We start from the raw sequence: 16,561 nt of genomic DNA on the forward strand, positions 1-16,561 counted from the left end.
TTCAAAGCACTAACTGTTGTAAGCTTAAATTCTGTCCCATACCCAGGCTGTGCAAGAATTGGTTTTGTTAACAGCACCAGTGAACAATACACGAGACTATTGTGGCCCACTTCCAGTAATGGCAGCTACCATCTGAGTTTTGATGTCTATCTTAACGGCGACGTTGAGTCTCTGAGTTTGGTCCTGAGCGACGGGAACGCCGAATACGAGGTGACGATCTCGGCCAGCTCGCCGAATATCGGTCTGCGGAAGCCTGGAGCGTTGGTGAATCCGACTGTTAGCGATCCGTTTACAATATCGACGGGGAAGACATCGCTATGGATACGGCGAGATGGGGGCCTCTTTAGTGTGTCCGAGGCCGACAAAAAGCCGTTCTTAACTTGGGTTGACAAGGATGCTGTCAATGTCAAGTCTTTGGAATTTCTACAAGATGGCGGCACAGGATACGCCCGGCAGTGTCCAAGAGATAGTAAGTTTTACAGACAAAAATTGTTATTCCAGAGAACATAGGTCATGTACTTTGTGAAATGATGGATGAGGTGTACGAAAAGTAAAATACATATGAATTTCTTTAATCTTGGGCTTTTGATAGTTGTAGCAATGCCCATCAGACCGACCCGCAATTCTTATGAAAGTAATATATCCTTTCTTCGAGGTGAATAAATAAATAGATCGATCACTCTAAGACATGGACCAATAGCAGATGATCTTACGAGACTGCTTTCTACAATACAATTAACGTTTTTGTGATCAAAGTTTCACACAACTTCCAGATAAAAGTTTTCAGCATGCGAACAAAAGTTTTGCTGAATTACCAGTCATCACAAGATACTGCAGAATGTTTGTTCGATAGATGAAAACAAACGCTGGTGGCGCGCTCCTAAAATGGCATGTTCCTTCTGTCGCTACGGCTTTAATATATTCGATTAAAAAGAATTGACCAAAAAAATCCCTTGGTCCCTCACCTAGATTTCAGAAATCAGGAAGTATTTTTTGCAGATCTCTACCATTGAAAGTGATAATTGACGTCCAGTAAGGTCTACTTCATGATGTTATAAATCGTCAAAGTACTAGCATCACTTCTGACTCGATTTCTTTGAACTTTGTCAGAAAATAAGCCATTTGTGATCTTTGGACTTATCGAGTATGGTTTTTTTGAGTCATCCCTATATCATGAAGACAATGGTTATATAACATCAAACATATGGCTGTATGTACCTGGTCCTAATTGTACATCGAACGTTTTCCTTCGACAAACATGTAATAAAAGAAGAAACATAATATGTCACGCTCATTTAACATTACACGACATAATACTTTTGCTGTTTCCGCTTGATTTATCACAATTTTCGAAATATTTGATGAAAAACTCTTAGAAATGACATTGCAATACTTTTTGATATAAGTCATCACGGGAGCTTTCGTTTTCTAATCGCTTTCCAGGGTTTGACTTCCGGTGTTCTGCAAACTACTGTCAAAACGGCGGTACGTGTCGCATCACGCCTGGCAGTATGACGTGTGAATGCCGACCTGGTTACTATGGTGAAACCTGTCAACATGGTAGGTTGTGTCATATACATTGTGAAGAAATGCTGTTTGTGAATTTTTTAGAATTTCGTACTACATTTTTCCTTAGTGAATATTCAATAGATAATACTTGGTCATAATAGCTAAATAAGTGATTTTCATCTCTGGCTAAGGCAGTAAATACTTAGCTGCGAAATCTTCATTTTACTCCTGACGTTCAGTAAGAAAATATATCTGACATGCCTCGTATATCATAAATTATATGTTGACGAAGTACGTGACTGGCACGTATATACTTTCAATACGAAGCTTAATCAATCTCCGCTTCGATGGTTGGTTAATGATTTCAGTTACATTCGCCGAGGAAAGGTCCATACAAACCTAGTAAAAGATCGTGTATTTCTTAAAATCCGAGGATGTCGACATAAACTGCCATACTTACAGATTGTAAATTAATCAAAGGCACTTCATATAACTTCTGTAGTTGCAGTTGGACTAATTCTTTGCGGAACGATAAAATGAAAAACAATAATAGTGCTGCCTAATGCACGTCTTCTAGATCTACCGGTACGGTAAGCAGGACAGGAATTCCAATAGTCACGGTATTTTGACGATCATGACACAGTGAAAAGTTCTCGACCATGCATTCGTGTTCCGTTTTTCGGCTTGTATTCATAGAATTAAGCCATTCACTTCTTCATAGAGTCTACAAAGTGATTCAATTATCGGCCCACACCTTAGATGATCATTCATAAACCTTAGCAGCTCGCTCGGTCTGATCATACATCGAGGCACAGAATGTATTTTTTTCCTTAATCCAACCGCATCGACTCAATATTATGCATTAAGAAAATGTAGTCGTGTTCGACTTATGACAACTTAGACCCGTTGATCTCTACAGTGAAACGATGGAGATCTGATGGACGTTGTGGTCAACAGTTTCCTGTGGTGGATGGTTCTCCGGCGACTTGTGATCCAGAAGGAGAGACTCCCTGTTGCTCTGCTGAACGATTCTGCGGAAGTGGGGAAGAATACTGTAAATGCAAATCGTGCATAGATTATCGCCCGCCAGGTATGTTGATTTTGAATTGGTAAAAGTTCTGACCCAAACTCTGAAGTATAGCATAAAGTTTTTTTCTGACATTGGGAAGGCCGAGGGACAATGGGGCTGAAAATACAACCATTTTAAGTTTATTAGCAATTTTGAAACCCATAGGACAAACGGTTTCAGAAAAGAGCAAACTATAAACACTGCCTGAACGTTTTGACTCGTCTATGCTGGAGGTAAAAAATAACATCAAAACACCAGGTATTTGTTGCGTAGGAATTACCTCAGAAGGCAAGAATGGTTAACGTTGAAGTAGACTCTAATCAGGGTGTTAATGCGATGAATGATGTTATGCTGATAAGGCTTTAGGGCTGATCGAATCCCGCCGTCCACGGTTTACGTGATTCTTGCTGAAGTGAGAATATTTACCTCTCAATAATATTAACATTCAAATTTCACACCAGTACAAAAAACTACATTAAAATTGCAAAAAGAGTCACGTTACTTCAAAGACGATGTTTTGAGGTAAAAAGAGAGAAACAGTTCTGCAAAATATTATGTGAATTTCATAATCACTTCAGACCCCCGTTTTAAGTTAATCCCTGGGAAACTTATCACAAATTTCAAAAGTCAACTTAAGAGTGTTTTGGGAAATTTGGTCACTGAGCAATACTTTGCAATACCAAGAAAACTACAAATATGAAGATCATTCCATCAAATAAAGAGTACGCCATCCCATGTTTTGACAGAAGATAACAAAGTTGGCTTCGAAAATGCACAAATGCAAAGTAGTTGAGGTATTGACTCTTCCAATTTATACATCCACACTTCATCATCAATGGGACAAATATGAACAAATAGTCTTTCGGTACTACAAACCGTATTTTGTAGGCAATCGGACGAGAGGCGTCGGAGAACGGACACTCACAAAATGAGAAAATTTGCCTAGATAATTCATTCGTAAATAAAATGACAAATTGATTGTTGACTTGTTTATCATTCGTCTGTTTTAGTTTATCTCATTTGCACAACACTATCTTTATGAAACTTTTTTGGACCTCATAGACGATTATTGTTGCTTTTGTGTAAGGTTTTATCCAATTTCTAATTTGTTGTCCTTTAATATGAATAAATAATGAATAGGACAAATACATAGACATATTGTAAAGGCGAACTAATAAAAGTGTGCTTTCTTTGATATGCTGTTCGGAAATTTAGTAGGTAGGATTCCCTATACTTACATTTACAAATACACAGACACACAGATATATATATATATATATATATATATATATATATATATATATATATATATATATATATATATATATATATATATATATATTATTGGTGGCACTTGAAGTTTCTCGCTTGGAAGGTGATGGGACTTTTCAAAGCTAATGATGGTGTATTTCTGTGCGTATGAGTAACGCCTTTGAAAGCACAGTTGATTCCAAGCTTGCACACTCATGTCCCGGGCGTTGTTTTCTGAGTTTTGGATAAACAAGCGCAGGGTAGGCGGTATAGAATGCATGGAGATTGCTGGTAACGTGCATGCAAGTGTATAAATACAAAGAGATGTTTGCATAATTATGGTAGAATGCACCTCGGGTACGGATATTTAGACTCTCATAACTTTGCATCACTTTTTGGTGTAACAATTATTTGGCTTATTTTGAAGCTCATGAAGGACATATAGTTTTCACCGGCGTATTTTTTGAAAATCGGAAACGTACTATTTCCTCAAGATTTTACCCAGGGATGGCGACCATTTTGAATTTCAAATATCGTTAAATATTGGGTGTTTCGTTTCTCTACCACCAACATTTGCACTGTGACCCCCTGATTTGTATTCTTGATTTTGAAGGAGAATGGTAGAAAATTGGGAAGATGAATATGAGTTTAAGATTTGGGACGCGTACTACCTTAAATGCTGTGAATAATGTTCTGAGTGCAACGACCATACAGTGTAAGATATGATGTACATCTAAAGCTATATAAAGGTTAATTTTATGAGCATCTCAATTTCAGTGCTCTGTGAAACGCCCTCTACACCAAGCAATGGAGTGATAACCTCTGCAGTACCTGAAGAGATAGTAAGTGGTGATGTCATCAGTTATGGTTGCCAGAGAGGATTTAATCTCAATGGTAGTTCAGAGATCACGTGCATTGAAGGCAGCTGGTCTGACGATGTACCGGATTGTGTCGGTAAGAAAGTGTACGACAAAATGTAACTTACATGCTAACTGGTGATATACGTATTGCACATCTAACGCACATCTCACAACAGGCTGATTCTGTTACAAAAATGAATGAGTGATAGAATAAAGTACTTTCTTTAAAAAACTAAATGTTTATCATGTAAAATGCATTAAATGGATGTCGGCTACGTCGAGTTGACAATGAAATACAACGTTTTTATTTCCCGAAAGGAATCCAAACATGCTGGTTTGACAGTAACAATTTACGCGGCGAAAGAAATTGAGTTAATTACAGATATACCTCGATTTCAGATTTGGATGAGTGCCAGACTTTCACTGACAACTGCAGCCGAGCAATACTGAATCAGCGATGCATTAATGTCTTCAACGGCTTCAAGTGCGTCTGCGCGGAAGGATACATAAACAAGACTGGAAGATGTGAACCAGCACCATTGCAACAACCACAACGATGCAAGGATAAATCAGGTACAGTGCAGTGACCGACAATGCAATTATATGATTAATCAACATACCATACAAAGTTAAGACTCCATGAAAGATCTATGATCTGCTGCGTCAAGATTGTGCTCGCTAATATTTCTTTTTGTTCAAGGGTATTCTTATTATCCAATTATTATCCGTTTTTCAAGGGTATCCTTTTTATATAAGACACACTCGACCATTACATGATGATCATTTAATGTAAATATTGAACAAAACGTAACTCAAAATGATCAGTTAATGTAAATATGGGACAAACAGATAACTCTACATGACCGATTAATGTAAATGTAAGACAAAACAAATACCTCCAAATAATCAATGTAACCTCTTCCCAGAATACCACGTGCTTCAATCATGCACAGTAAAGTTTCATTGTTTTGAAATCGTGCGTGGTTATATTCTGTAACAATTATAAATTCTATGACGAAGACGAAGACATTAACGAAGGTGATTATCTAACCCTAACAGACGAGACTATCCCAACATGTCCTTTGGAGTATGATAAGAATGGAGAACAGCTGTGGCTAGAAACCAATTACAACTGTTCAACAGATTGGATATCATGTGCAGCTGGTCAAGTGGGTGCGTACTTCTTCACGCCTACAACTTTCGGTCATGCAAAATGTTAATTAGTCTATTCACTACAAAATACCTTACTGCTTACAAAGCTTGGAAGTAGCACTTTGCCTGAAGTCATTGTATCCTCTTTATACGTGATATATGCTGTTGCCGGAATACTCTATAGTTCTTGACTGTGAATGGCATTATTATTGACATTACAAGCGGATAAATGGTTGTCACGTGACTTTATTAAGAACTATTTACAATTCTCTATTCAGGGTATATGAAAAGATCCTGCGATATCTCGGGAAAGTGGTTGCCACCGGATACCAGTCACTGCATCTCTCAAAAACTGCTCGATATCATGAATGAGGTAACGCTGTTCGTTAGAATCCTTTTGATATTTCATTTAGAAAACAAAAGTCACTCAACATCGCGAGCATGATATTACACGCATTCAATCAGACCGACAATAAATATCTTCCGGTAATGCTCTCTCTCTCTCTCTCTCTCTCTCTCTCTCTCTCTCTCTCTCTCTCTCTCTCTCTCTCTCTCTCTCTCTCTCTCTCTCTCTCTCTCTCTCTGACATGACTGTATAGCCTTTGCAACTTACAAATGCATACCCTTTCATAAGAATTATTGAAGTACAGTTGATATGAAACCATTTAGCTTCTGTATTATATAATATACCTTTTAAAACATTGTTATGGTGCTTTACGTATATTGGTTAATGAAGGTAAAAATAGCTCGGGGACAAGTAATCGATCTTCAAACTGTTATGATTCTTTTTTGCCTACCGCTTGTGAGGCCTTATTATTAAGATTATGGAGTAAAATACAGTATTCACCGCCTAATTTCTGTGTAAAACCAACTTTTTTATGTTATCTGTAGAGTTAACACAGGGGTTGTGGCCATTTTGAAATAAAAGGTGTCGGAAAATATCGCGGACTTATTTCTGTAGTACCGAATTTTGTGCGCTGACCCCTGGTACTTATTATTGACATCAGAAGGAATCAGTTTAAAGTTTCTTGGCAGAAAAACTTGGGCAAAATTTGAAATCGGTCAATTTCGAAGTGCGTACTACTTTAAGAAACTTCGAGGTTGACTTCGGCTAATCCATTGATGTGCTTGATGTTTTTTTAAGTTTATCTCTTTGGTCCTGTAACATACTGAACACAGATATATTGAAAACCAAGGGGAGCAGGCTATGTTACCAATAGAGCAGTGTTTTAGTCTTGAACTGTTTTCTTTGAAGGTTAACATTATCACGAAGGCCCAAGATGCTACCGGTGTATTATCTTCGATAGCGGACATAGCGGCGTCCGGGGCTGTTACTGTTTCCGGTGATCTGTCAGCCGCTGGAGAAATTATAGGCAAAGTTATTGACAAAAAACCGCTCAAACTCAAAGGAGCCTACGAAGAGAAAATATCTGTGATTGATGTGAGTACTACGTCATACGATGCTCTTTCTGCAATGCCCTTTCGATTTCAAAGCCATGTTGAGTGCTTATACTGTATCAAGCAAGCATACTAAAATCATTTGATCTCTTGTACGATATTTAAGTAACCATTATCTTTGCCTCCATTGAAACACATCATTTTTATAAATTGTTTTTTAATCTGCAGCAAGTTTTCGAAACGAGCAGTGCGTTTTTGGATGGTGAGCAAACCGATATGTGGCAGAATATTTATGATGTAAGTACATTTATTGGAGCGAACACTTTCGATAACGTGTGCAATATATTGGGAATGGAATGTTTGTACCTAGGAGCTTGAAAAGAGTGCACATCCGGTCTTTACATGGAAGCTGCCACTTTGGCAACTTTGTCGCCGTTTGCGTGCCCTCAATTTCACCTACCTCAAATCTTACTCGATAGTGGGTTCTACTGACAAGACTTTGTTCCGGCAGGAAATTTCATCCAAAATAAATAATTCAGATATTTCAGTAGCCGCGTTCCATGAAGGCTGTACGCCGCCATTTTGAAACAAGCCAATTCTCGCGAGAATTGAGAAATTGAAATACAATGAGCCGCACTCTCAAGCGAGAATTAAAAATCGAGTAGGTTTTCAAGTTACAGTACTGACACATGATTTTAAAAATGATTGGCAGCCCTTCTACCTCTATCGTACTTGGTAGCGAAATTCGATAGAAGTGAGTTATTACGTTGCCTAAAATAAATTGAGAACTTGGTTTGCTGTGCAAAATTGTTGTATAATAACATGACTGTCAACACCTTACGGTCACTCTCTCTCAGGTCAGACCTGTTACTTTATAGGCTGATCTCAAACATTTGAAGTCCCCATTATATTGCTCTGAATGTACAAGATTCAACTGCGAAGAGCGACCTATTGTACCAGATGAGGCAGTCTTTCAGCAATAATGTGGCAGAGGAAGTTCATATGTCAAAGTTTGTCCAGCAAGTTAAAAGGTGTTTGTTTCCTAAAATTGTAGGCTAAAAGCTCGACTGGTGGAGCAGACAAATATGTGCAAAATCTTCGCAAGTTTGCAACAGATATTCATGGCTTTATGGCAGCTAATACAACTGAAAATATCAGAATCGAAACAAAAAATATTGGTGAGTATCTATAAAGTGTTTTTTCTGTTTTGAAAAGGTTATGAAGTCGGACAGAGACAATATTGTTTGTTGGATTCATTCTCACCAGGATGCACGGTTTTTGCATAAAATGCGGCATCTATATAATCAAAATTACTCAAATATGTGAAATTAGTAAGATTTTTACTCTTGACTGAATATTATATAGTTCATGACTGGAGACACATTTATATTCTCCATTGATCACTATTAATTGCAGTCAGATTTCATAGATGGATTTTGCATAAGCGATTATCAATATGTCGACTTGGAGTACCAAATGCTTGATATTGTGCAGTCTTCCATAAAATCACAATGTATGTTTTTATTGCCTTCTTACAATATATGACACACCATATAACCTCATTTTCAAATCATTCATGGACAGGGAGATGACTATCCTGATGTGTAAAATGCCGTACGCATTAATTCTAAATGGAATATGAATCATGGTGACATCATTGTCAAAACTAACCTCGATACTTAGATGCTATTTTCAGCTATTTTCGACGGAAACTTACCCTGTTAGTAATCGTCCTGGTGTGTGTCAAGTACTATGTCTTCTTATGTCAGATATATCATCACTCATAATGTCATACACGTTTCGTCCAGATTTCGAAATCACCGCCCTTGACTCGAAGGAAAACACCCAGTACTCCTTCCCCACGGCAAAGGGTGCACCTGCGAACCGGGTGTCACGTGATACCAGGGTGCCCGGTGGGTCAAGTGGCTCCGATGCGACTTCAAGGCTGTCATTGGATATTGCCAACTCTGATCGCAGCCATAGTTACATCGATATTCCGAAAATCGATCCCGAAATCAGTAAAACAAGTAAGTACCTGAAATTTTTGTTGAAACATATGCAAACAAGGAAAATCAAATCGGCGCCTATGAAGAATCCTTGCCCGACTCCCTTCGATGGTGTTGAATGTCCTCGTAGCAAGAATTGGCTCTGACAGTGTTTTCCATTCTTGCCAAAAAGTACGTCATCTGTGAATATACCTTATCGGACTAGATGGCGAATAAGACGTCAAAACGTATCCAATAATAATAAATAAATACAGAAACGCATAGACATGACAACCAACAATAACTTCATCTCACCACTGTTAGTGCTGGTACCAGGTGTCGGGAATGGGTACGCATACCCCTGCTAGGGCTACACCCGTCAAGATAGAACCAAAGTGACAAATGCCGCGTAATTACAAACAGTCACTAAACTGCTATTGTGAATCGAAGACAGGAATGTTGTCACTCATCAGGTTTTGATGTATTAAATTATATGTTACATTTAAGAAGGGTCGTTCTGTTCGGCAATGATCAATCTGTTCAAATGCATATTGATATTGCTGTACTTCGGAGATTGAAGAAAACTAAAGACTGTGGCCATCATGATATTATAGAAAACATGAAGATTGTTTTACCTTGTCAATCAAAGATACTTAATTAGTATATATTGTTACATGACATTAAAGAGGTAATTTAGGCCAACTCATCTTTCAAAACGTCAGAGCAAATATCACGGTAGTGAGACAAGATATGTTTCAAAATTTCGACTATTTGCACTGTAGGAAGTTCTATACGCCTCTCCTTTTTACATTTCGATACCCCTTTTAGAACTTGAACATAACAGACTCCTACAGTTTCATTTGATTTTTCTCTACTGTTGAACGTTTAAGAATACTGATCCGACAGATATCTAATTGTGGTGCAGAGCATTTAGTTGTGTGAGGTTAATTAAGGGTTCATTTGCATATTTAATGAACTTTGTAATTAGTGATATTACTCCAAAATTAAAGCGTTAAATTTGATGAAACTTGCTACAGATGTTGATCTGATAAATATCCAATTGTACTGAGAAGCATCGAGCAGTTTCAAGTTAATTATTAGCTCATTTGCATAATCCATGAAGTCTTATAGTTAGTCATATAACTCCAACATAACTGCATCAAATGTGATGAAAACTGCTGCACATACTGAGACGACAGATATCTAACTGTGTTGTAAAGCATTTAGTAGTGTAAAGTTAATTAAGGGTTCATTTGCATATTTAATAAACTTTGTAATAAGGTATATAACTCTGAAATTTCGGCACCAAAATTTTGTGAAACGTGCTACAGATATTGATTTGATAAATATTTAATTGTGCTATGAATCATTGAACAGTGTCAAGTTAATTTAGGGTTTATTTGCATATTTAATGAACTTTGTAATTAGTGACATTACTCTAAAATTACAGCATTAAATTAAATAAAACGTGCTACAAATGTTGATCTGATGGATATCTAATTGTCCCATAAAGCATTGAGCAGTGTCAAGTTAATTAACAGCTCATTTGCATATTAAATAAAGTTTTGTAATTAGTGATTAAACTCTGAGAGTACTGTGCGAAGTTTAAAAAAACCTGCTACATATAGTGATAACATATATCTCATTGTTCTGTGAAGCGTACTACTATTAATGAACCTGTTGTAAAACACGTGAGCATATTCAGTTCATATCTGGTTAATTCTTGCGTTTATAGATGTAACGATTACTGTAGCCACGTGCAGGTACAGGACTTTGGCAGACATCCTACCAGCAACTTTTGTGGGACGAAGGTAAGGTCCTCAAACTGTTTATTGATCTATTTGTTGCTTATAACACGGCCAGTTTTACTTCCACGATGACAATGCATAGTTCAATAAAGAATAGAGTTCCTACAGTAACTTAATAATTGTTTTTTTCCGCATTGTGAAATGCTGAAGTCTCGCGAAAAATGGTTTCATATTTGATCAGAGGACTTCTGAAAGTATTTGCTTATGACTAGATTTTTTAAGCACATTAATGAATGAATCACACTTTTTATCGTAACACTTTGTTATTTGTTAAGCTGTAGTTAAATGCTCTTGTTGACGTGTCTATCATAGTCAGTGGGAATATCTTAAATTTTGGGAATTTATAGCAAGAAGTCAGCGGCTTCGCCAGCTGTCTCCAGTGTCACTAAGGTAAACTCAGACGTATTTGCGACGACAATAATTCCATCAGCAACGGACACTATACAGCTGGATACACCACTTACCTTGAAGTTTTATCATCGAGAGGTGAGTATCGCCAACTGCAACATTTTATTGTAATCGCGAGTGACTGATATTTCTATCTAAAGGCCGGACCGAAATTCAATGTTCTTTTGTATTTAATGCAAGATAGTTTTCACTTTGTGATCAAGAATGCTGATAATAATATCAACGCTTTGCTTGTTTATCGAATTCACCATGTAGGCTGTATCTATAGCAACACACCTTATGACAATTTTTCTCGTGTGCTGCAACGAGTTAAGATTTAAAACAGGAAGTGTCGCAATTGAAAACCTCTCTCTCTCTCTCTCTCTTCTCTCTCTCTCTCTCTCTCTCTCTCTCTCTCTCTCTCTCTCTCTCTCTCTCTCTCTCTCTCAGTATACATCCATACAATATGCACGTTCTTGATTTAGTTTGACAAGACCTGCATGATTTTAAGGCGTTTTCGTCAATCTTCACCTCGTGACTGATTTAGGAGATCCATCGTTTTTATGTTTGATTGCAGCCTGCAAATAATCCAGTGTGTGGCATTATTGTGTATGGACATCCTGATGGGTAAGGAAAAGCAAGAACACCTGGTTTGTGAGTGGGGAAAAATGAAGTGACGATCACTGAACATTTGTCACTTTTACATGCTGCCGAGGATTATTGGTTTTTACAGTGAAGCAATCGGATAAGCTCTTGCAGCACGTGACTCGCATTTTTTTATAAATATAAATCTCGTCTGTCCGATATGACAACCAATTACACTGTTATCCTTTCCCTCATATTATAAAACAGTAACCATGCTACCTTGTTTTGTCGTTCACTCCTGGGAAAATTTGGACAGGACGCCATGAAAATTTTTAAGACAATATATACTTTCCGTGAAGTCGTACTTATCCTCGGAAAGCGAGGCTTATTTAGTAAACGCAACTTCAAGTTTTATAGTGAATTTGAAACCGTTCGTATTAATGTTAATTAAGTATATCTGCCTCAAGACTAAATAGATAGAAATAGTGTTTTGTCGTAATTAGATAAAGACTATGTGAATAAAATAAGACAGGTACAACCATACAACGAAATGTGAACCACGTCAAGCAGTGTGTCCCTTCACATTATTTTGCCTCTGTAGACTTTGGAGCCGCGAGGGATGCTGGGTACAAGAGACAAACGTCGAGGAAGGTTTCACAATATGCAAATGTGATCATCTGACTGAATTCGGCGTCGTCATGGAAATTCTCCCGAATGAAATGGTAACAGATTTTTCGTTTTATTTGTCATAACAGTCATTGGCTTTAATCGGTCCATATCAACCTAATGGGTGACTTAAAAACTAGAAGCTTGAATATAAAATGCAGAACAACCCATTGAGCGGGGTAACCATTGGCTCGGTTTGGGATATCATTTATAGAGCACTCTCCTCCACTAAATGATTTTGAAATCATACCATGTCATTTTCTTTGTGTTTATTTTTGTCAGATCACAGACGAAGCCAAACGTCCATTCGTGGAAAGTGCTCGTGACATGTTCGTCTTTATTGGTTTGGGACTGGCAGTGTTTTTCCACGCGCTAACTCTTACCATGCTTGTTATGTATGGGTAAGGAATTTTAAAACCAGACACAGAAACGTGTCTTTTACTTGAGTTATCTTTGACGGCGCAAAAAAATTTCTAATCCGTACCTTAGAATCGCCACTTCTATTTCTATCAATTTGATTTTTTTCTCCGATGTCTAAATACTTCTAACATTGCGCCTGCTCTCAGTGCTTCATCAGAGATTTTGTCATACTGACAGAATGGTTGTTTCACACAATGTGAAATACATTATGCTGGAGATTTTGTTCAGTTGTTTCTATTTCGGTATCTTTCCCGCCATACTCTTACTTTCAAAACGAAAATACATAAAGGATACAGCAAGATTCTTTGTTTCCTTTTCCGCTGATCACTAAAATCTTCGGAAATTGTTCATACTTTTCGGCCATGAAATTACCATCACATGGCATAATACAATGTAATTCATGCAACATTTCTCTGTTTCTTATTGTCTGGTCCCTTACATGTATGAGGAACAGTTTGAGAGTAAGAATATCTGTACCAGAGGAATATTTTAGTATGACGTTATGTTCAATTTTAACGCCATATGTACAGTTATCTCCTGTAAATTCTCTTGATTGAGATCACCATGGTAATTTTACCAACTGTGCTTTGCTATAGGTTGGACAATGATCATATGTTTGTATTGAAGAATGCGACTCTCTCGTTGCTGATCTTTGTGATTATGATGTTTACAGCCATCATGATTGACGGAAAAACGGTAAGCAGAAAGAAATCGATAAGGCCGAGTAAAAGGAAGCGTGTGGTTCTGGTCACCCGACCTATCCTGAACTGGACCTGCTGACCCTAAACATTTTTAACTTTTTATAATCGTGGAAGAGAAAAATTAATTAACGAAACACGCGAAATCAAGAAAGCGGTGAAAACCTGGGGAAAATTTAGCACCAGGCAAAATTTAAAAATAAAATTGAAATCACAAAGTGAAACAAAATCACAACCTGCCTTCCCTACTTTAGTGTGTATTCGAACCAGCGTTATTCAGATTTGGCTTAAGGAATCGCATCCTTGCTTCTGCACTTCTGTGTTTATCATAATCTATATGGATGTTTAACTCACAACATGATAGAGATATGTCAGCGAAAGACTAAGAAGTTTAGTTATGTGTTCATATTTTAATGTGTAACAACCGTTTTAAAGACTTATCCGTGTGAGAAAAAAATTCCAAAAGACATAATTCGTTTTATTGATGTTGTAAGTTAAGTGTATTGCAAGTACGACTCGATATCGCATAACAGTAAAACTTTTCATCTTTTGCGTTCATAGAGGGCGTGTCGCTTTCTGGCTGCAGGGACGCACGCAGTTTTGCTGACAAGCGGTGCTTGGCTATTCGTCGAGGCACTTCATTTACTTCTGAGATTGAAATTCTTCATATTCAGAAGCTGGAGAGCAAGGTAATATTTTCCTTCAATGTCATCTCAGACAAATTTGGTAGTTTGAGGTTTTGTCTTTTGCTAGAAAAAGATACAACTGTGTTTCATTAGTAGACACTGCTTTGTTTTGCTTGAGAAGAAAAAGCTCCCAGTTTCTGCATTCTGATCGCAAAGGCTACATTAACTGCACACCTCGATATTGTTATCATCATCATCATGTTTTGTAAAATTATTTGAAGTTTTGTTATGTCTCTTCAATCAGAAGTAATTCGGTCGCCTGACACCGTTATTTTCAAGTATTGGGATTAAAGCACAAAGTACGCCATCAAACATGTGCAGTAAAAATATACACTCTTTACCTACACATATATCTATGAATTTACGATGAGCGAGTATTTGTACACGGCGGGACGTGTCTGTATTTGCCCTATCAATAGATAACAATACCATCCCAGACATACACATCCAGTCTAAATATAGTGAATGTGTACTTTTGATTGAAATGACAGTTTTACGTATATTTTATTTTTAACTAGAGTGGCATATGCACTGGTAGGATGGATGATGCCTGTTATCTATGGCATTCTATGCACCATGGTAATCCACGGTAACTATCGCAAAACCCAAGGGTAGGCGCTTTTATTTTAAGCAATCATAATCAGTCACCTCTCGTAAATTCTTGGTGACATAGTTCTATGTTTCGTATGCTAAACATCGTCATTTAACCATGTAAAACGTGTCGCCTTTTCTATACCCTTTTATTCCTGAACATTATATTATCATTCATAGTCTTGTTACCCGTATTATTTCTTATATAACTTGAAAGCTAGGCTTTTTTGTGCTTAGTTTAATCTATCAATTCTTTTTTTTTCTTCTACAGCTGTTGGGTGGTCACCGGGATTTTATCCCTGACGACTATCATACCAGCCTTACTCCTCTTTACAGTAAGTATATTCCTAAATAGTAACAAAAGAGTTTAAATATTTAAAATTTTTAAAATGTAAAATATCTGAAGTATTTCCCACATAGCACAATTATTATGGAATCAGATACAACTTGACTCGTTCACAATTGTATGGCGCACCACTGGCACGCGTTAGCATATCTGATGTATGATGCCCTGTGGACTCGAGTCAGCATTGCCAATGTTTACAAACAATGGCCTCATGTAAAAACGTCTTTCACGACTCGACAATATTTATGTAAAACATTCCGAAATAACAAAACTGAATAATTCAGCAAATGCAAGTATCTACCATTTAAACATTGCGTCCTTTTGCTATAGTTGTCTTCCTTTTGTATTTCAGGGAATGGTAATTATTCTGATACACTGCTATCGGATTCTGTCAAAGTATAAGACACTCTGTGACAAAGAGTTAGAATTCTTTAAGAAAGCATGGTAAGTCTATGTGTTATTTGAGCAAGCAATCGAGAGAGGTGTACCATTCAATAAAGCTGAAATTAGTGATTGTGCACGCGCATCCATGATTTCGTGCTCGACATTGTAGACTAAAGTTTTAGTAGATGAATTCACTCCTGAACAACCCTCTTTTCAAATCAATTGGTAGAATTCAACAAGAAACAAAGTCCCGTGCAGTAGCAGCATTGCAAAACCTAAAATGACAGACGCAATATGTTGGATCGATATTCTGTGTAAATTTCAATAAGCATTGATAAAACTTTTGTTGTTGAAATCAGTTGTTGATGGTATGGAAGTTAAATGTGCATTTCACCTTGAAAACTCGGATGCAAAAAGCCACTTTGATAGGCTCGATCTGTGTCGTGTCATGAATACGTCCCGATTACTTTAGGGTTCCGCTTACCTAACAAAATGTTGTTCTTTTGGCATAAATATACTAGTAGAATTTAACAAGAAACAAAATTCTGTATAGCGGCAGTAATGCGAAACCTTAATCGCATCGAAATTATTTTGGACATTAACTTACTTTATGCAGGTATTCAATGAATTCATCATATCCAAAAAGTGTAAAAAGGGAGATTTTGTCCCATTAAATCAAATTGACTTATATACAAGCAATCGGGCCGAAATCATTACTTTATCGATATATAACTTCTGTCCTTATCCAACTTTATGTGTCTCCTGT

The 16,561-nt window shown here is 37.2% G+C and overlaps 1 protein-coding gene across 1 annotated transcript in view; it reads left to right on the forward strand.

The window, feature by feature from the left end:
• Window positions 1–16,561, forward strand: part of LOC139129641 (uncharacterized) — a 59,443-nt gene that overhangs the window by 40,321 nt on the left and 2,561 nt on the right. Inside the window, exons 21-41 of the mRNA XM_070695304.1 lie at window positions 47–469; window positions 1,444–1,560; window positions 2,429–2,599; window positions 4,607–4,783; window positions 5,089–5,262; window positions 5,749–5,862; window positions 6,120–6,214; window positions 7,097–7,282; window positions 7,468–7,536; window positions 8,294–8,417; window positions 9,048–9,266; window positions 10,960–11,035; window positions 11,380–11,518; window positions 11,997–12,046; window positions 12,606–12,726; window positions 12,953–13,071; window positions 13,687–13,786; window positions 14,350–14,477; window positions 14,993–15,085; window positions 15,337–15,400; window positions 15,764–15,855. Coding sequence (XP_070551405.1) covers window positions 47–469; window positions 1,444–1,560; window positions 2,429–2,599; window positions 4,607–4,783; window positions 5,089–5,262; window positions 5,749–5,862; window positions 6,120–6,214; window positions 7,097–7,282; window positions 7,468–7,536; window positions 8,294–8,417; window positions 9,048–9,266; window positions 10,960–11,035; window positions 11,380–11,518; window positions 11,997–12,046; window positions 12,606–12,726; window positions 12,953–13,071; window positions 13,687–13,786; window positions 14,350–14,477; window positions 14,993–15,085; window positions 15,337–15,400; window positions 15,764–15,855 — 2,851 coding nt within the window. The remainder of the gene's footprint in view (window positions 1–46; window positions 470–1,443; window positions 1,561–2,428; window positions 2,600–4,606; window positions 4,784–5,088; window positions 5,263–5,748; window positions 5,863–6,119; window positions 6,215–7,096; window positions 7,283–7,467; window positions 7,537–8,293; window positions 8,418–9,047; window positions 9,267–10,959; window positions 11,036–11,379; window positions 11,519–11,996; window positions 12,047–12,605; window positions 12,727–12,952; window positions 13,072–13,686; window positions 13,787–14,349; window positions 14,478–14,992; window positions 15,086–15,336; window positions 15,401–15,763; window positions 15,856–16,561) is intronic.

Source organism: Ptychodera flava, chromosome 3 (assembly GCF_041260155.1).
Source record: "Ptychodera flava strain L36383 chromosome 3, AS_Pfla_20210202, whole genome shotgun sequence".
NCBI lineage: Eukaryota > Metazoa > Hemichordata > Enteropneusta > Ptychoderidae > Ptychodera > Ptychodera flava.